This window comes from Syngnathoides biaculeatus, chromosome 15 (assembly GCF_019802595.1).
Source record: "Syngnathoides biaculeatus isolate LvHL_M chromosome 15, ASM1980259v1, whole genome shotgun sequence".
NCBI lineage: Eukaryota > Metazoa > Chordata > Actinopteri > Syngnathiformes > Syngnathidae > Syngnathoides > Syngnathoides biaculeatus.
In genome coordinates this window covers 12,770,424-12,785,937 of record NC_084654.1, presented here as the reverse complement: position 1 = coordinate 12,785,937, position 15,514 = coordinate 12,770,424, and the positions used below count along the sequence as shown (strand labels likewise).

Below are 15,514 nucleotides of genomic sequence, written 5' to 3'. Positions count from 1 at the left end.
GTGCAGACCGCTTGCAAAATATCTGGATTAGTGGGTGCGGTCAAGCGTCACAAATGCCGCCCTACGTTGTGTGACGTCAACGCGCACGCTAACGGGCGCCTATTTTGAAAATGGAAGCGGCACCAAAGTCGAGACTCTGGGAAACACAACAGTCGACGTTTGCCCTCTGAAACCGGCTTGGACGAATATCAATGAACGGATTACGAGCGCACATTTTCTACATGCAACGGCTACGACGAAAGCAGCCACGATGAGCGATTTAATCGGCGCCAAACGTTCGGTGAGTTATGCTAGCATTGAGTGGCTCTGGCTAGCACGGGCTTTCGTCAGCTTTAAAGCTAACTTCGAGCTTGAAGATAATGCAGCTCGGTGACCGAACGGCTCTTGTTGCTACTTCTAGCTTAATGTGTCAAAAAAAAACCAAAAACAAACAAACAAAAAAAAACCACGCACTACAAGCAAACTTTGTCCCAACTGATATTTTGGTTGTCCGAATTAAGTTTGTAAACAGGTTGTGAGTACATGTGGCGTTTAACACCCACCCACATAAAATGGTTCCCTCTTCCTGTCCCAAAATATTTTGGATTTGTTTTGGAAACAAACTACCGTTGCAGTATTGTTTACTACTAAATTGCTGTCGTAGTATTATTGTTCACCATCATTGTTGATGTTTACGCAAACAGTCTGCAACCAGAACTGCATATTGCTTTTTCTTCTGCTGTGGCTCTCTCTGGCTTTGGAAAACGAGTATTTAGTAAACATTAAAAGGAGATCGTTGGTTGAGCAAATATAATGTCGCTTTCCATAACATTAACATAATATTTTATTTGTTTTTTTGCTGGCATCAAGATTTGTGGAGCTATATTCAATCATGGATCAATCCAAGAAAATAATTTTTGTTTCAAGCCAGATTATAGTTTCTCTCGGAGTTTTGTTATGACTCAAACCATATAAACCTGTTCCCCGTATTACAAACGGACAACAAATGGATGAATAACAATTTTATAATCAGTAGGCAAGGATAATATTTCAATGTCGTAGTAACTCTAAAAAGTTTTTTTGTAACAAAAAATACTTGTCATATTTTAAGATTAATACATATAACAATGACATTTGCTGATTTGCCTTTGCAGGCCAAATAAAAATGATGTAAAATAAACACACACATGCCTTGAAAATTATTACATATTCTCGGTCGTTGGTACTTGTACTTTTTCATACTACAGTATTGAAATATATTTTATTTTTCTTAGGATTTACAATATATGTACAAGTACACTCCTCGTTATTAATATGAAAGTTACTGTGTGCGTTGTTTCTTTTTGTTAAACATTTTTTTTATACTATGCGTGCATTTTAACGAAAAAAAGGTCGTTATTTTTTCATCCATATTATTATTATTATTATTTTAGCATCAGCTGTAGTAATAGTACTGTATTGTTATTGTTAGTGAATGAATGAATGTGTGGCTCGTGTGTGTTGAGCCCTCCCCCTTTTCTCGCTGCTTGGAGACGGCTCCTAGTGGTTTGGGTCCGCGGGAAGAGCGCCGGGATAATTGCAGGTTGTAGTTGGCCATCTGACGGCGTCAGGTGTTCTTGGCTTGTGAGGCCGTTAGCGTTTGTCTCTGCCGTCAAGTCGTCGTTGGCGTCTGCGCTTGTCTCGCGTCGCGGAGGCAACATGTACCACCAACACATGGTCTCCAACTACTTTCACTCGGCTGAAGATGAAGAGGACATGTGTTATCTTCGTGAGCTCACTATTGAGGTATCATGCTTTCAGTGTATGGCTTTGATTTGAATCAAAGGGCTGATTCTTGTAAATTGTAAGCTGTCTTGTCAGAGAGGTATTGATTTTACAATGTGTTTATTAATTAGTGTTTGTGGATTGGCCGGTCTTACGCTTCTGAGGTTTAGAGTTTGAATCTTGCATTTGACCTTCTTGCATGGAGTTTCCATGTTCTTCCTCACATACCCCAAAAGAAAAATTTTGACATGCATATACTTGGGAATGGAACTGAGGACCCAAAATACGAACATCTGTCAGTTTGACCCAATACCAACTAGAAGCTCATGAATAAACATAAGGTTGATTTAATAATACCTCTGTCAGTGTCATATTTTTGCATAGTTTTCCCACTTTAATGTTGGTCAAATAATTAATTGTAAATATCAAACAAATAACTTAGACAAATGCTATTTTTAAATGTGCATTCTATTTATTCAGACAAAAAAAATGTCAACGCTACCTAGCCCCCTGTGGAAAAATTAATTCCACTCACATATGAGACAAATGTGCAAACCAGTCATCCACTGTGCATGTGAAGCCTGTTTGACAAAATTCAGTCAGTGAAAAGATCTCAAAAGCTGCAAATTAATGTCACAATCTAAAGAAAAAAGAAATTGACATCTGTCAGTCTGGCAAGGGTTACTAAGCCATTTCTAAAGTTTTAGGACTCAAATGAACCATGATTAGAGCCATCCTTATGTGGAGAAAACATGGAATAGTGGGGATCCTACAAAAATATCCAGAGAGCCCAGTGACGACTCCTCCATGAGGTCACAAATGAACCCAGGACATCTAAAGAACTGGGGCCACCCTTGCTTCAGGAGAAGAGGCGGGGTGGAGGGGGACTATCACGAAAGAAAAAAAAAGTTTTTGTAAATTGTGTAACATTTGGTTTAAATGTATCACAGCATTTAAAAAAAAATAGCATAATTCCAACAATCATTACAGTTGTAGTGGAATGGTTTGGGGCTGCTTGTTCCTTCAGGACCTGGACAACTTGCTGTCATTTGTCAAACCAAAAATTCTGCTCTTTAACAGAAAATCCTGAAGTAGAAAGATACGCTCTTAGTTTATGACCTCATGCTGAAGCATACCCGGGTTCCACAGCAGGATAATGATTCAAAACACACCAGGAATTCAACTTTTGAATGGCTTGGAGGAAAAAAAAGTTTCAGTGGCCAAAGTTCCCAGTTGAATCTGATGAAAATGAAATGCTTAGGCATAAGCGTAAAAAGGCCCTTCATACTCAGAAAGCATGCGTTTTTCCTGAGTTACCATAAATCTGCAAAGACGAGTGGGTCAAAATATTTCCGCAGATGTGAAAGGCTCATTTGCCAATTTCAGAAAACCTGATCTCAGTCGTTGCTGCTGAGCATGGCCCAACCACTTACTGGGTTTACTGGGCCATTACATTTTCACAGGTAACATTGAGTATTTTTTCTGTTAGGGTTTTATTTAGTCTTTGATTATTATTTACTGTATATGTACATTTGTTTGATAATCTTAAATAAATGTAGAGAAATGCAAAAAAAAAAAAAAATTGACAAGCATGACAAGGCTTTTTCATGGCACTGTATTGTACCAAAAAGGGTACTGACTAGGTACTGACAGTGTAGTTGGCTCATCTTTCATTTTCATGTAATTTCATATACTCTCATGTCCGCATGGATCAGTTTGTTGGTGGACTGTGCTAATCCCGCAGTACACACCACAAACACAACATCTGACAGCACACACATAGCCAGTAACATAAATAAAGAAATAAATAATACCAGAAGGCTTTTCAAAAAATAGTCGCCCAGTAAGCAGGTTTCACTTCTGGCTGAGGTGACAAATTGCACAATCATCAATCACAAAAAGTTCAATAAAAATAATATAATTTTAAAAGCTAGCACAATCATCAATCACAAAATGTTCAATAAAAATAAATAATATAATTTTAAAAGCTATCAAGCCAGAATACATGTTGCATCCAATACACACTGTATTACATGACATTACACATTGCATTGTTCCGGGGTTTGTTCTGGTTTTCTGTTGTGGAGTTTTGCTTGCGTGGGTTTTCTCTGGATACTCTGGTTTCCTCCCACTTTCCATGTTCGGTTCGTTGAAGACTAAATTGTGAATGGATGGGAATGTTTTGATGTGCCCTGCTAATGAGCTGTGTGACTAGACCGAGGTATACCCCGCCTCCTCATTATGAGAGCACCGAGGGGTGCAAGGTTCTCGCCCTTAAAATATTTAACAAGCTCATATAGAAAGATGCGCCCGCCAAGTATTAATTTGGGTGTTTTTTTTTTTTCCCCTGTTTGTTTCCACGCAGGATTTCGAAGTCCTCACCCTCCTCGGCAAAGGCTCCTTTGCCTGTGTTTACCGGGCAAAATCTCTCAAGACGGGTCAGGAGGTTGCCATCAAAATGGTAAGAACAGCCTGGCTAATACCTGTAAAGAAAACGCTAGCCGACAATAAGTAACGCCCACGCAGCTGTCATTACCAACTGTTAAGGTATAATTGGGGCTTGGGAGGCTCCCCACATGTCTCGGTGCTTCATCTTCTGTGCAGCCGACAGAACGACTATTCACCCCGACAAGTTCTTGTTCGGTAACAACTACGTCACCTTGCCCTTTTGTCTCCATTCGCAGATTGACAAGAAATTGATGTGTAAAGCTGGGTTGGTCCAGCGTGTAAGACAAGAGGTCGAGATTCACTGCCGCTTAAAGCACCCTTCCATAGTTGAGGTAAAGACGTGCACAAATACACACGCACACCCACATACACACACGCATTCAAGTTCTCTTAGTGTTGCCACGGTGAGATCATGCAGAGTGCACAGGGTCTCCTCTTTAGCATTTAATATTTAGCCAATCCTGTCTTCTGTCTTTCTGACATTAAAAACACCAAATGAAGAAATGTATCTATATCTTTATAATTTTCATCAGTTATGTTTATGTTATAGGTCATGTAGGCATCAATGACATCCTGTCACTCTTTTTTTTTGTTTCTATTAATTATGCTAACTGTGTTTGCGCGTTTTTGTTATTTCTCTTGGGCGAACCCATTCGTGGGCTACGTCCCATTTTTGGGACATCATAATTTTCACGCATTCTATCCTTCTGTATATCAAAATATATAAGTGTTTTAATCTGATTCTGATTCTGTTTTTTTTGGGACTATCTAGTAAGAAAACTCAAGTACCCTCTCGAGGGAAGCTTCCCATTTTTGGGACGAGATTATAAATTAGTAAAGTTATCATATCACTTAACTATAAACGAAAAAGAAGTGTTATTTGCTTGCTTGTGTCCTGTTACGAGACTTTTATCTCAAATTGCCACCCTGCCCATGAATGGGTTAAATTGCGCTTTGCATTTTTTTTTTTTCAGCTGTACAACTTCTTTGAGGACGAGAACTACGTCTACTTGGTTTTGGAGATGTGCCACAATGGGGAGATGAATCGCTACCTGAAAGAGCGCAAGGTGCCGTTTTCAGAGGAAGAAGGTGAGACTTTTCATTTGAAATCAAAACTTCATATGGATATAAGAGTATATACATCAGGTCCTTGGCTTATGACAGTTTCAAGGTTTATGTTTTCTAATTTGAATTAATTTATATCGCAGCACGTTCACATCAGCTCAACCGAAATCATTTGATTATTTACAAATATTTACTTTACATACTTTGTCAGACTACCTTAGTGATGAGGTGATCCCAAGCATCAGTGATGACCACCACAAGTTTTTCCTTGTTTTTATTCTTTATATTTCCAGGCGCACACAATTACATTTGTGCAATCTATTGTTGTTGTCATCGCCATGGTAACCACTGTATCCTGTGGTGTTTGAGTTGACAACATAAAGCCCAGTGTTTGTAAAAGACGGGATGCGGTAGTATCGGTATACACAGTTTTATTGCAGTATAGTCTGACACAGTGCGATCGCCGAAGAGCAAATTTGTCTTGTATTTCTTTCTTGCAGCTAATATAAGCGAATAATAGTTAAACGAAATGATGCAAACTATTGATGGCTGCTACTTGAGTTGTGTTTTGGATGCCTGTTCACAGCAAGACTCTTCATGGATCAGATCGTGAACGGGATGCTCTACTTGCACACGAACCACATCATTCATCGGGATCTGACCTTGTCCAACCTGCTGCTCACCAACAACATGGAAATTAAGATCGCAGACTTCGGCCTGGCAACCCAGCTCAAGCTCCCCAACGAGAAGCATTACACCATGTGCGGTACGCCCAACTACATCGCCCCCGAGGTGGTCACCCGCGGCCCTCACGGCCTGGAATCGGACGTCTGGTCCCTGGGCTGCATGCTGTTCGCCTTCCTCACGGGCCGCCCTCCGTTTGACATGGACACGCTCAAGCACACGCTTTCCAAAGTGGTCTTCGGGGAGTACAAAATGCCCAACCACATTTCTCAGCAGGCCCAGGATCTGATCCATCAGCTGCTGCAGAGAGATCCCGCCCTTCGGCCCACTCTGCCCACGGTGCTGGACCATCCTTTTATGACCCGGGGGATGAAGGGCGAGTCCAAACAGCTGGGCCAGGGAGTCTTCTCCTCCTCCGTGGACAGCGGCATCGCCAACATTTCCACGGGCTTCACCTCCTCCACGTCAGGCAGCGGGGGCAGCCGCCTCCACGGCAAAGTGAGGCACGTCGTGGGCTCGGCCCTGCCGAACCGCATGGCGGCCGTGCCCGGTCTCTCGCTCCAGTCCGGCCGGGTCTGCTTTGAGGACGGACTCCAGTGGCAGCAACAGCAGCAGTCGCTTTCGCTGGACAGGTTTCACAATGAGGGCAGAGGCATGCCGCCTTACAGAGGAGGGAGGGAGCAGCCCCATTCCAGCTACTCGCATACAGCCTCAGACCACTCTGGCTCCTCTGGACCGCTTCAAGGGCCACGTCAGGCTGAGCAGGGCCGGTATCACTCAGAAGAATCCCTGACAGGCACTGGAAGACGTCTCTTCCCTTTGTCCTCCGCTCCTAATTCATTCTCTGATCGCGGGCAGACACCGTCACCTCCTGTCAAACAGTCTGCAAAGTAAAATCCATTCGTAGACCAATTCTCATCAACTACTAGAAGTGCTGGGTTTGTTCATTTGACTGACTTTTGGTGTTTTCTAGTTCAGGGTACTGCTCATCCACAAAGACGGCACATCCACCAGACCTATATCAAGATGTGGAGGGAGTTACGAAGTGGCTCAAAAATGATGGTAAAGTCTTGTTCTTTCAAATCCATTTTTGTAAACTTTGTACAAACTGGATAGATGTCACAAACAAAGAAATCGAAAGCTATTCTTTCTAATTCTGTTACACCGTTGTGCAGTGGTACCTGACGCTTCGATTAGGAAGTTTTGCAGCCACAGTGATAATATCGCGGGAACATTACGAGGGGCGAAAGAGAAGCAAATTCATGAGAAATGAAAATTGTGTGTGTTTGGGGGGGGGTGCGGATGCTGAAAGTAAAATATTTGAAGTTGTTTAATGAAAATAATATACAACTACAATTTCAATTAGAATGTCCACATCATTGCCCTGTTACCATAATTGCACAAAGCTATTTTTTAATGTTTCTGGGAAATGAGCAAAATCAGAACAAATTCAACTAACATGTAGAGTCAAGTGGCGGCACGGTGACTCAGCTGGTAAAGTGTTGGCCTCACAGTTCTGAGGACCTGGGTTCAATCCCAGCCCTCTCCGTGTGGAGTTTGCATGTTCTCCCCGTGCCTGTGTGAGTTTCCTCCGGGCACTCCGGTTTCCTCCCACGTTCCAAAAACATGCAACATTAATTAGACACTCTAAATTGCCCCTAGGCATGATTGTGAGTGCGACTGTCTCAATGTGCCCTGCGATTGGCTAGCAACCATATCAGGGTGTACCCTGCCTCCTGTCCAATGACAGCTCGGATTGGTTTCAGTACGCTCCCTCCTTGTGAGGATAAGCGGCAAAGAAAATGGATGGATGTAGAGTCCAGTTGTCTCGATTCAGCCTTTTGCAGATTACCATTTTCCAGACCTCTGAGAATCTACACAGAAAAGAAAAGTCGCCAGTTTCAGCAAGTACATTGGTACTTTTTATTGCTATTGCGATAGTGAGTTGAAAATGACTTTGGCAATTATTCCATTAGGCTAACAATATGAACAGAATGATACATTAACATGAAAGCAATTTTGACTAAAGTTTCGAATTTTATCTGTTGAAAGCTGCCATACTAAAACATTTGTACTACTTTGTGTAAAAGGTGTTAATATATTAATTAATTAATTTTTTATTCATATTAATAACATTACATTGGACAAATGAGTAACTGTCAGAATTTTACAAAACGTAAGTTTTAATTAATAAAGTGAAATGTGAAGAATTGCTAATATTACAAGAATCAAATTGTCATTTCACCAGAATAAACTCATTGAATTAAGTTGTGAAAAGTAGGATAGGCTTTTTGTGGAAATAGTCTTTATGTTATGTACATGAAGGGTGAGCAATGCGTCAAGTCACACTTAAATGTACATTTGGAAAATGTAGCTCTGACGTCAGATTAGCCTGCAATTTTCCCTCACTTCCCTTTGCTAGATGTAATCTTGGCTGGGTTTGACAGAAGGTGCATAAAAACAGGTGCTTTAAGTATTTGGTTTTAAGCAGCGGTTTGAGCAGATCTGTACAGATTTAGTCTTTTTGTTGTCAGGTTGCGGTCTGGGGCCCGCCGACAGAAGCGCCCACAGCAGCAGCGGCAGCCTCACTTTCCACAGCGAGAGAGGGCCGGGCTCGTGGATGGAAAAGCCCGTAACCCCGAATCGCCCCCATCCCTCCGGCCTGGACGTGTACCAGAGAGCGAATATCCCCGGAGCCCACTTCCAGCCTCCTCTGTGCACCACCTCCTCGTCCTCCTCGTCGCAGCTGCCTTCAGCTAAAGCCGACTTAGGCAAGGAGAAAATGACGCTGAGGGACCTTGTCCCGCCTCTGAGCGCCGCAAGACTGAAACCCTTCAGAAAAAAGGCCAAAAATACAGTTGTAAGTGATTCCTGACGTCATGATGTCACGTTTGTTGAGTTTGCTTGATTAAAGAAAGCGTGTTCTCTTCACAGGTGACCGTCCTAGACACGGGTGAGGTGTGCATAGAGGTCCTAATGTGCCAAAATGGACAGGAGAGGGTGAAGGTTGTCATTCGGCTTTCTTCTGATGGATCAATGGTGAGCTCTTCGTATCACAAAACACTTGTACTGTATCTCAAATCATCTTTTCCCTTTAAACCGGACGTAAATTCCAGCAACCCATTTATTTTCTTTTAAAACAAGGGTATTTCAGGAAGTGCCTATAAAGGTTCCTATGGTGGGAAAGCCCAAAATGTGTAATTCTCCTTTTCTTATGACAGGTTTGACAGATAATTCCAGTGGCAATAAAAAGGATACACAGTTAAGAATTGTTCAATTTGTGCTGCCAAACCTTTGCTTGTTGTAAAGTGAGTTGACTTGAATTGGCTGCCATCATTTTAAGCATTAGCAGCTCACATGTTGGCTCTCATACCTCGAAAAACGCAGAAGTCGGGACACTCGTCAGTGGAGGTACTGGGAAAAAAAAACAAAAAAAAAACAACATTGTCTCATTTTGTTCACAAATGCACTTGGTGAAATCTGGCCCAATTTACTAGAGCCCAAAGCTGTTGTTCTGTCCCAATGACAGCAATGGATGGACACGTTTATTGTACCTTCTGCCATCTAGGGGAAGAGCATTTAATTGCAATGTTTATTATGATACGTCACCGGCGTAGAAGAAAAAAGAACAAATTTAGAGACTCCTCCGATCCCTGTGAGGATAAGCGGCTCAGAAACTGGATGGATGATTAGCACAATTTCCCATCGCACACTGGATGTTATCTTGGGCCACGCCACTCCCCCCTTTGGTTGGGAATGAGTGTCACAACGTGTTGTTACTTGCAGGCGACGATATACAAGCCCAACGGCGGGAAAGGTTTTCCTGTGCTGGACCGGCCGCCCGCTCCCCCGGAAGATCCCAAAGATATTCACGTTTGCAGTTATGAGGATCTCCCAGGTGAGAGTCGCCACAGTGTGAGCGCACAAGCACCCTCTTATTTTGGCTCAATCTCGTCCATGCATTTGTGGCTTGTGCTAGAAAAATATTGGAAGAAGTACCAGTACGCCTCCAAGTTGTTGCAGCTGGCCAAGTCCAGCACCCCAAAAGTGACCCTTTACACCAAGTACGCAAAGGTCATGTTGATGGAGAACTCCCCCAACGCTGATTTGGAGATCTTCTTCTATGATGGTAATCTTGGTTGATGTATACGTTGTTTGATAAATAGAGCCACAACTAACAATTCTTACAATAGATGAATATCAACGTGTTTCATTCAATGCTGACACATCTCGCGCGATGCACGGCACAGGGGCACAGAGCCACAAGACGTCGGAGGTGCTGCGTGTGGTGGAGAAGAGCGGCAAGTCGTACACGCTGAGGGGCGAGGCGGGCCTGGGGGGCCTGAGCGCCGAGAGCCGGGTGTACGCCGAGCTGTCGGGGAAGGCCCACCGCTTGTGCCTGGCGCTGGAGGCCGCCATCGAGCTGGAGGAGCAGCGCGAGAAGGTTCCTTTCTTCCCCATCACCATCGGAAGGTAAATGGACATCAGTTTACGCAGTTTGGCATTTTAATTTGTTGCGTCACCACACTTATAACGCAAAAGAGCGTACCTAAAATCATCTTGACACGGGGCGAGGGTGTCATCAAGACCGGCCGCCAGCGTCTATCGGCAACGCTCGTTGTGAAATCCGGCACAGGTGTGATAGCGGAAAATGGCATTGCTACCTGTTTGCATTAAATTAGGTGTTTATATTAACAAAAACATTCCGATTTCCGGCAGGATTTTGGTGGTATTTAATCAGAATTAATTAGAGAAGCATTCTGTTTACTACGGCATAGATATAACTTATAGACACGCGTACGCATATGTTGTCGAGCGGTCTGCGCGTTTGCCAGTATGGCGAAAGTCTTGGTGCGAAAAGATGAAGATCGTCCCAGGGAAATTGATTAAAAATCACGGGGTGGAAAAAGTGTTTCAGATGGGCATGGCTTGAAAAACGTGTAACCGGGCAGATAGGAACACATACAAAAAGTGGAGGTTCCCGGGAAAGTGCTGTGCACTCTGTGTTTCGATAGGAGCGAAAAATATCCAGGAGCGTATCCAAACCAGGAAACACAAAGGTGGTAAGTTGGATGTAAATTTCTCAAACACTATACAATTGACAAATTATTACTTGGTACTTGTGTACTTATTTCTGAAGTATAACTTATAAGTGCAGTAGCCCATTTGATTGAAATTTCACTCCGTCTACATTTTTATGTCTGAAGTTTGGCAAAATTATTTTGGGCGTTTGGACTCATATTTTAAGTTTTCAAAATATTATGATTGCTCTGTATTTACACTGTTAGAAGTAGCCAGAGGTCACCATTTAACAGTGTGTTTTATAAAAAAAAAAAAAAAAATTGTGCCCAAAGGGGGTTGGGTGTAGTGTTTTTCCAAATTGGTCTTTCTCATTCCTGAGATATGTGAATGCATGAAAATATGATGTGAATATTGTATCTCTGTCTGTAATGTTTTTTTTTTCTTTTTTAGGAGGCCTGTCACTCCCAACTGTCAGTTCTTGCCACCACTTCCCTCTCAGCCGGCTCCTCTTGATCAACTTCCGTCTTCGTGCTTTCTTCCCAAAATCACTCCTTCGGTGAGTCTGTGGCTGCACGAACCGTTTTTTTGTCCAACAATGGCATGTTGAAAATGGTGTGCGTCTGTAGATGAACTCCTGCGACGGCTCGGAATTCAGCTCAGGCAGCCTGAGTAAGAAAAGCTCCCCCGCGTGTCAGGATGTCCCGCAGAACGCCCAAAACCAAGTGATAAAGTCCGTTTTTGTCCCCAACATGGGTTGGGCCTCGGAGGTAACGGATGCCTTGAGACAATTGAAAGGGAACGGGTGTGGAGGGGGTACTTATCCGAATGCTCTCTTTTGTCTCCTCAGCTGACAAGCGGGGGAGTGCGGGTGCTTTTCAACGACGGCTCTCAGCTGTTGGTCCAGCTCGGATTTCCCAGCTTCGAGTACACGTCTCCCGAGGGACGCGTCACCAGGTGACAAATGGCACACCTCATGCTACACGAATGCACTATAGGGAACTCCTGCTGTTTGTGTAGTATTAATAATAATAATAACTAAATTAAGAGTACAGTATTGTGGAAAGCACAGAGAAATCAACTTTCGACATGCACCTGTAATTAGACTACAAGTACCGTAATTCCCAGGTTATAAACCTCGGTACACAGAAAGGGTTTAATGCTAGTGCGCTAACAGGAAAAAAGTCGCGGCTTGTTAAGCCGGAAATGACGGTACACTAGTCATTAAATAGCGTGTGCGTTGATCCTAGGTACAAGGAGAACGAGAATTTCCCCAAGCACGTGTTGGAGAAGGTGCAATGCCTCAACACCATCCTGGAGTGGTTGCACAACCCGCCGTTTCATCACCCGCAAGCACATTAACATTTACTTCTTCACCCTCTTGTAAATATCTATGTGTTTGTACGTTAGATGGGTTCATTATTATTTTTCTTTTTTTTACATGTACAGAAGATTATGGAAAATATTTTTTTAAGTGATTCTTTTGTCAAGCAGCATTGTGTTGTAGCCGTCTACGAGCATCATTATGAAATGTGGCAGTCATCAAGTGGGAGGGGGCAGGGTAGGGGGGGACAATAAATGTCTGGAGGCTTGGTGTTCAATTGTTGCACATCAATTTGCACCTCATGGATGAGCATGTAAACATAAACTTATATTCACACCGTCCATAGCGAACCACAAACCCAAGAAATTTCCACTTTTATTTCACCTCCGTGTGTTGACTGATTTAAAAAAAAAAAAAAAAACACTTTCATGACACAATTCATACCAAACAACGTACTTTACGTAAGCAAGCTCAGGCGTAGATACACGTAATGTACACAACACCCAAGGAGTAAACATTTTCAAGGTGGAAAGCGGGCTTACCGATGCCACTGGGGGTACACGTGACCACGGGTAGGATTCACGAGCCTCGTCCGAGCCTGACAGAACAAAACGTTCAATTTCCCTACGTCTGCCGCCTTTGAGCTTTGCCTTAAATGGAAGTCGATTGCTGGTGAGATGATGCGACTACAGCAAATGCAGGCACCCTGTTTCCATTTGGGGGTCCTCCAAAGCCGTACGACATCCATTTTCGAGATCCCTTTTTCTGTTCAGGTCTATCCCGGCTGACTTGGGGTGAAAGGCAGACTTTACCCACTCTTTGTTGATTGCTCACCAATGCTGCTGTACTGGATGAAGACAAAACTCAGGGTTTTGCACTCATCTATCCCTTTTAACATCACTTTTGTTCTCTGATTATTTTTCTTTTTACAAATTTCTGACTAGTCTTCTAGTAAATAAGCCATCATTTATATAAAAACATTCTCCCCATAAAATCCCATTTAATACATTTCAAAAAGAAAAAAACATTGGAATTAAAAAAAAAAAAATCTCATTTCCCACACTTGCTCTTCAGTCACAGCTGATTGGGTGGATTCCCATTCAACTGCGTGTTTAAAGACTCGTGTGTGGGAGTCTGATTAAAGCAAACTGCCCAATTAACTCACAATTTGAAAACTTACTTAATGATCTCCTTTAAACTGTTGACAGCTGGCAAATCAAAAACATTTGATCTAAAACAATCAGTGGAATAAATTACTCAGAATGCAGCGAATGGGTCCACAGGAGAGCAGTGAGCATAAAAGGAAACCAAAAAAAAAAAAAAGAAAAGGCAACTGACGCTTTGATGTTATGTGAGGAACTCTCACAATGGAATCCTGGCGGTGGAGTTCATTGTGCAGAAATAAAAAAGAAAAAGAAACGGAATGTCTTCCTGCGCTCCCTTGGAGATTTCCTTCTCAGTTCTTCACCTCAAATCGAAAATAACGATGGCACTCAGAAAGTCGACAGCTTATCTCTTGGTTCAAACGCATGCTCCCTCCCCTCACAGAGGAGTCAGTGGTGTTCGACACACACGCGCGCACACACACACACACACACACACTCGCACACGCACTCGCACGCAGAGGGCGTCACACATTGCACATCAGGGGGCACACCTTTCCCCAGTCCGAAAATGCCGAGCCAGGCGTCACTGCAGCGAAGAATACAAATGACTTCCCAAAAAGGTTCACATTACAGTACTGTTAAAGTCTCATTGGACAAAAAACAACAATACAAAAAAGTAAAAGCCGAAGAGAGAGAGTGGGGGGGGGGCAGAGGAAAAAAAAAAAAAAGCTTTACACCCAATCATCATCATCATCATTTGCAAGAACTACACGGTAAAAGGTTGTGATTAGATATCATTAATTATTATACTATTCATTGTTATTGTCACCGTGGTGATGTGTTTTTCCAGCGAGGGGTGGTGGTGTGGGGGGGGGGGCAGAGTCACTGGGAGGAGGCCTTGGTGGCTAGAGCTGACACGCAGTGCTGCTGAAAGTTGGGCGACATGGGCGAGCTGCAGCCCAGCCGCTGATGACGCCCGCCCTTCAGTCCCGCGTCACCCTCCACGATCCACGGTGGGGTGGCGGCGGCCGCGGGGGCGCTCACGCCTTTGGGAGGCTCGTTGGCGGGGGCCGGGTCCGAGGGCCCGACGTGACTCTGCAGCACGCCGCTGATGTGGTTGAGCAGGTCGCTGAAGAACTCGGGGACGCCCTCGTAACCTGGCGACGCCAAAGTTAGTGTGTGACTGGAGTGAATGTGCGCAATTCCTTCACCTACCCGGGAAGGCATTGACGTCGATGACGGCGTGTTGGCCGGTTTGGTTGTTGATGATGACGTCGATACCGAACAAGGACACGCCCAGCGCCTGACGCAAGGACCTGGACAGTTCTCGGATGACGTCGTCGCTGGGAGGCTGAGAAACGCCCTCGACGTTCTCCCTCTACAAGCAAACATGAGGACTTGAATCAACGGGATTCCCTTAATCACGGGCGACACGTTGGGTTAAAATAAAACAGAAATAGAGAGAGCCTTTTATTATTTTTCATACAGTTCACCCCCCACACACTTGAAAAACATTCAAACTTACTAAAGTGCAAGTTAAAGATATGTACATATTTAATTGAATAGACTACAAAGACGAGATATTTTGTGTTCAAACTGATATTGTATGACTGAATTTTACGGTTATGGTTGCCTGGAGAAATGAGTGAATGATTAATTGCTCAAAACCACGTTTCTCAGTTTGAAGATGAAATATCTCGTCTTCGTAGTGTATTCAATGAAGTCTCGGTTGAACACGAGTTATATTGTTTGTATTTCTGTTGAACGGAATGTCTTCCAGAGGCGTTCAAGTGCCCTTCTCCCAAGTGGGAAATGTCAAATTTGACAGCTCCTTCGTGAGCTGGCTACTTCTGGATTCATGGAGGAAGCGGGAAGTAGTCAATTACTACGGGCGGTGGAATGCACCTTTATCCTGCTATTGAACAAACGATGCAACCTCTGGCCTAGTTTGCACTTGACGGAGGTGAAATTAGATGAGAATCCTACCGAGTTCAAGTCTGAAGACGACTCCGGCTTGGAAACGTTGTGGCTGTTGAAGAAAATGGCTTTCCTGTCTGGGGAGACACCAAAGGAAAAGTGAGTACTGTACAGTGCTGTGAACGCGAGGTGGCGACAAATCCCCATC

The 15,514-nt window shown here is 43.5% G+C and overlaps 2 protein-coding genes across 2 annotated transcripts in view; one reads left to right on the top strand and one right to left on the bottom strand.

Annotated features, from left to right (window-relative positions):
- The first annotated feature begins 43 nt into the window (after positions 1 to 43).
- On the top strand, positions 44 to 12,547 carry plk4 (polo-like kinase 4 (Drosophila)). Its single transcript, XM_061843762.1, has 15 exons — positions 44 to 280; positions 4,109 to 4,204; positions 4,428 to 4,523; positions 5,166 to 5,280; positions 5,843 to 6,830; positions 6,914 to 7,002; positions 8,475 to 8,800; positions 8,875 to 8,979; positions 9,727 to 9,838; positions 9,920 to 10,069; positions 10,191 to 10,413; positions 11,413 to 11,518; positions 11,589 to 11,729; positions 11,810 to 11,916; positions 12,210 to 12,547. Exons 1-15 carry the CDS (start codon positions 251 to 253, stop codon positions 12,319 to 12,321), a joined length of 2,796 nt encoding a protein of 931 aa, XP_061699746.1. The 5' UTR covers positions 44 to 250; the 3' UTR covers positions 12,322 to 12,547.
- A 94-nt stretch (positions 12,548 to 12,641) lies between these two features.
- Positions 12,642 to 15,514, bottom strand: part of itpk1b (inositol-tetrakisphosphate 1-kinase b) — a 34,464-nt gene continuing 31,591 nt past the window's right edge. Inside the window, exons 9-11 of the mRNA XM_061843763.1 lie at positions 15,376 to 15,443; positions 14,605 to 14,767; positions 12,642 to 14,546 (exon numbers count right to left, since the gene is read on the bottom strand). Coding sequence (XP_061699747.1) covers positions 14,272 to 14,546; positions 14,605 to 14,767; positions 15,376 to 15,443 — 506 coding nt within the window. The 3' untranslated portion in view covers positions 12,642 to 14,271. The remainder of the gene's footprint in view (positions 14,547 to 14,604; positions 14,768 to 15,375; positions 15,444 to 15,514) is intronic.

Excerpts from the sequence above, each read along its gene's own strand:
- plk4 (XM_061843762.1), top strand. The coding sequence starts at position 251 with ATGAGCGATTTAATCGGCGCCAAACGTTCG. Across the intron at positions 6,831-6,913 it reads CCTGTCAAACAGTCTGCAAA|TTCAGGGTACTGCTCATCCA; the intron begins GTAAAATCCATT and ends GGTGTTTTCTAG. Across the intron at positions 11,917-12,209 it reads CCCGAGGGACGCGTCACCAG|GTACAAGGAGAACGAGAATT; the intron begins GTGACAAATGGC and ends CGTTGATCCTAG.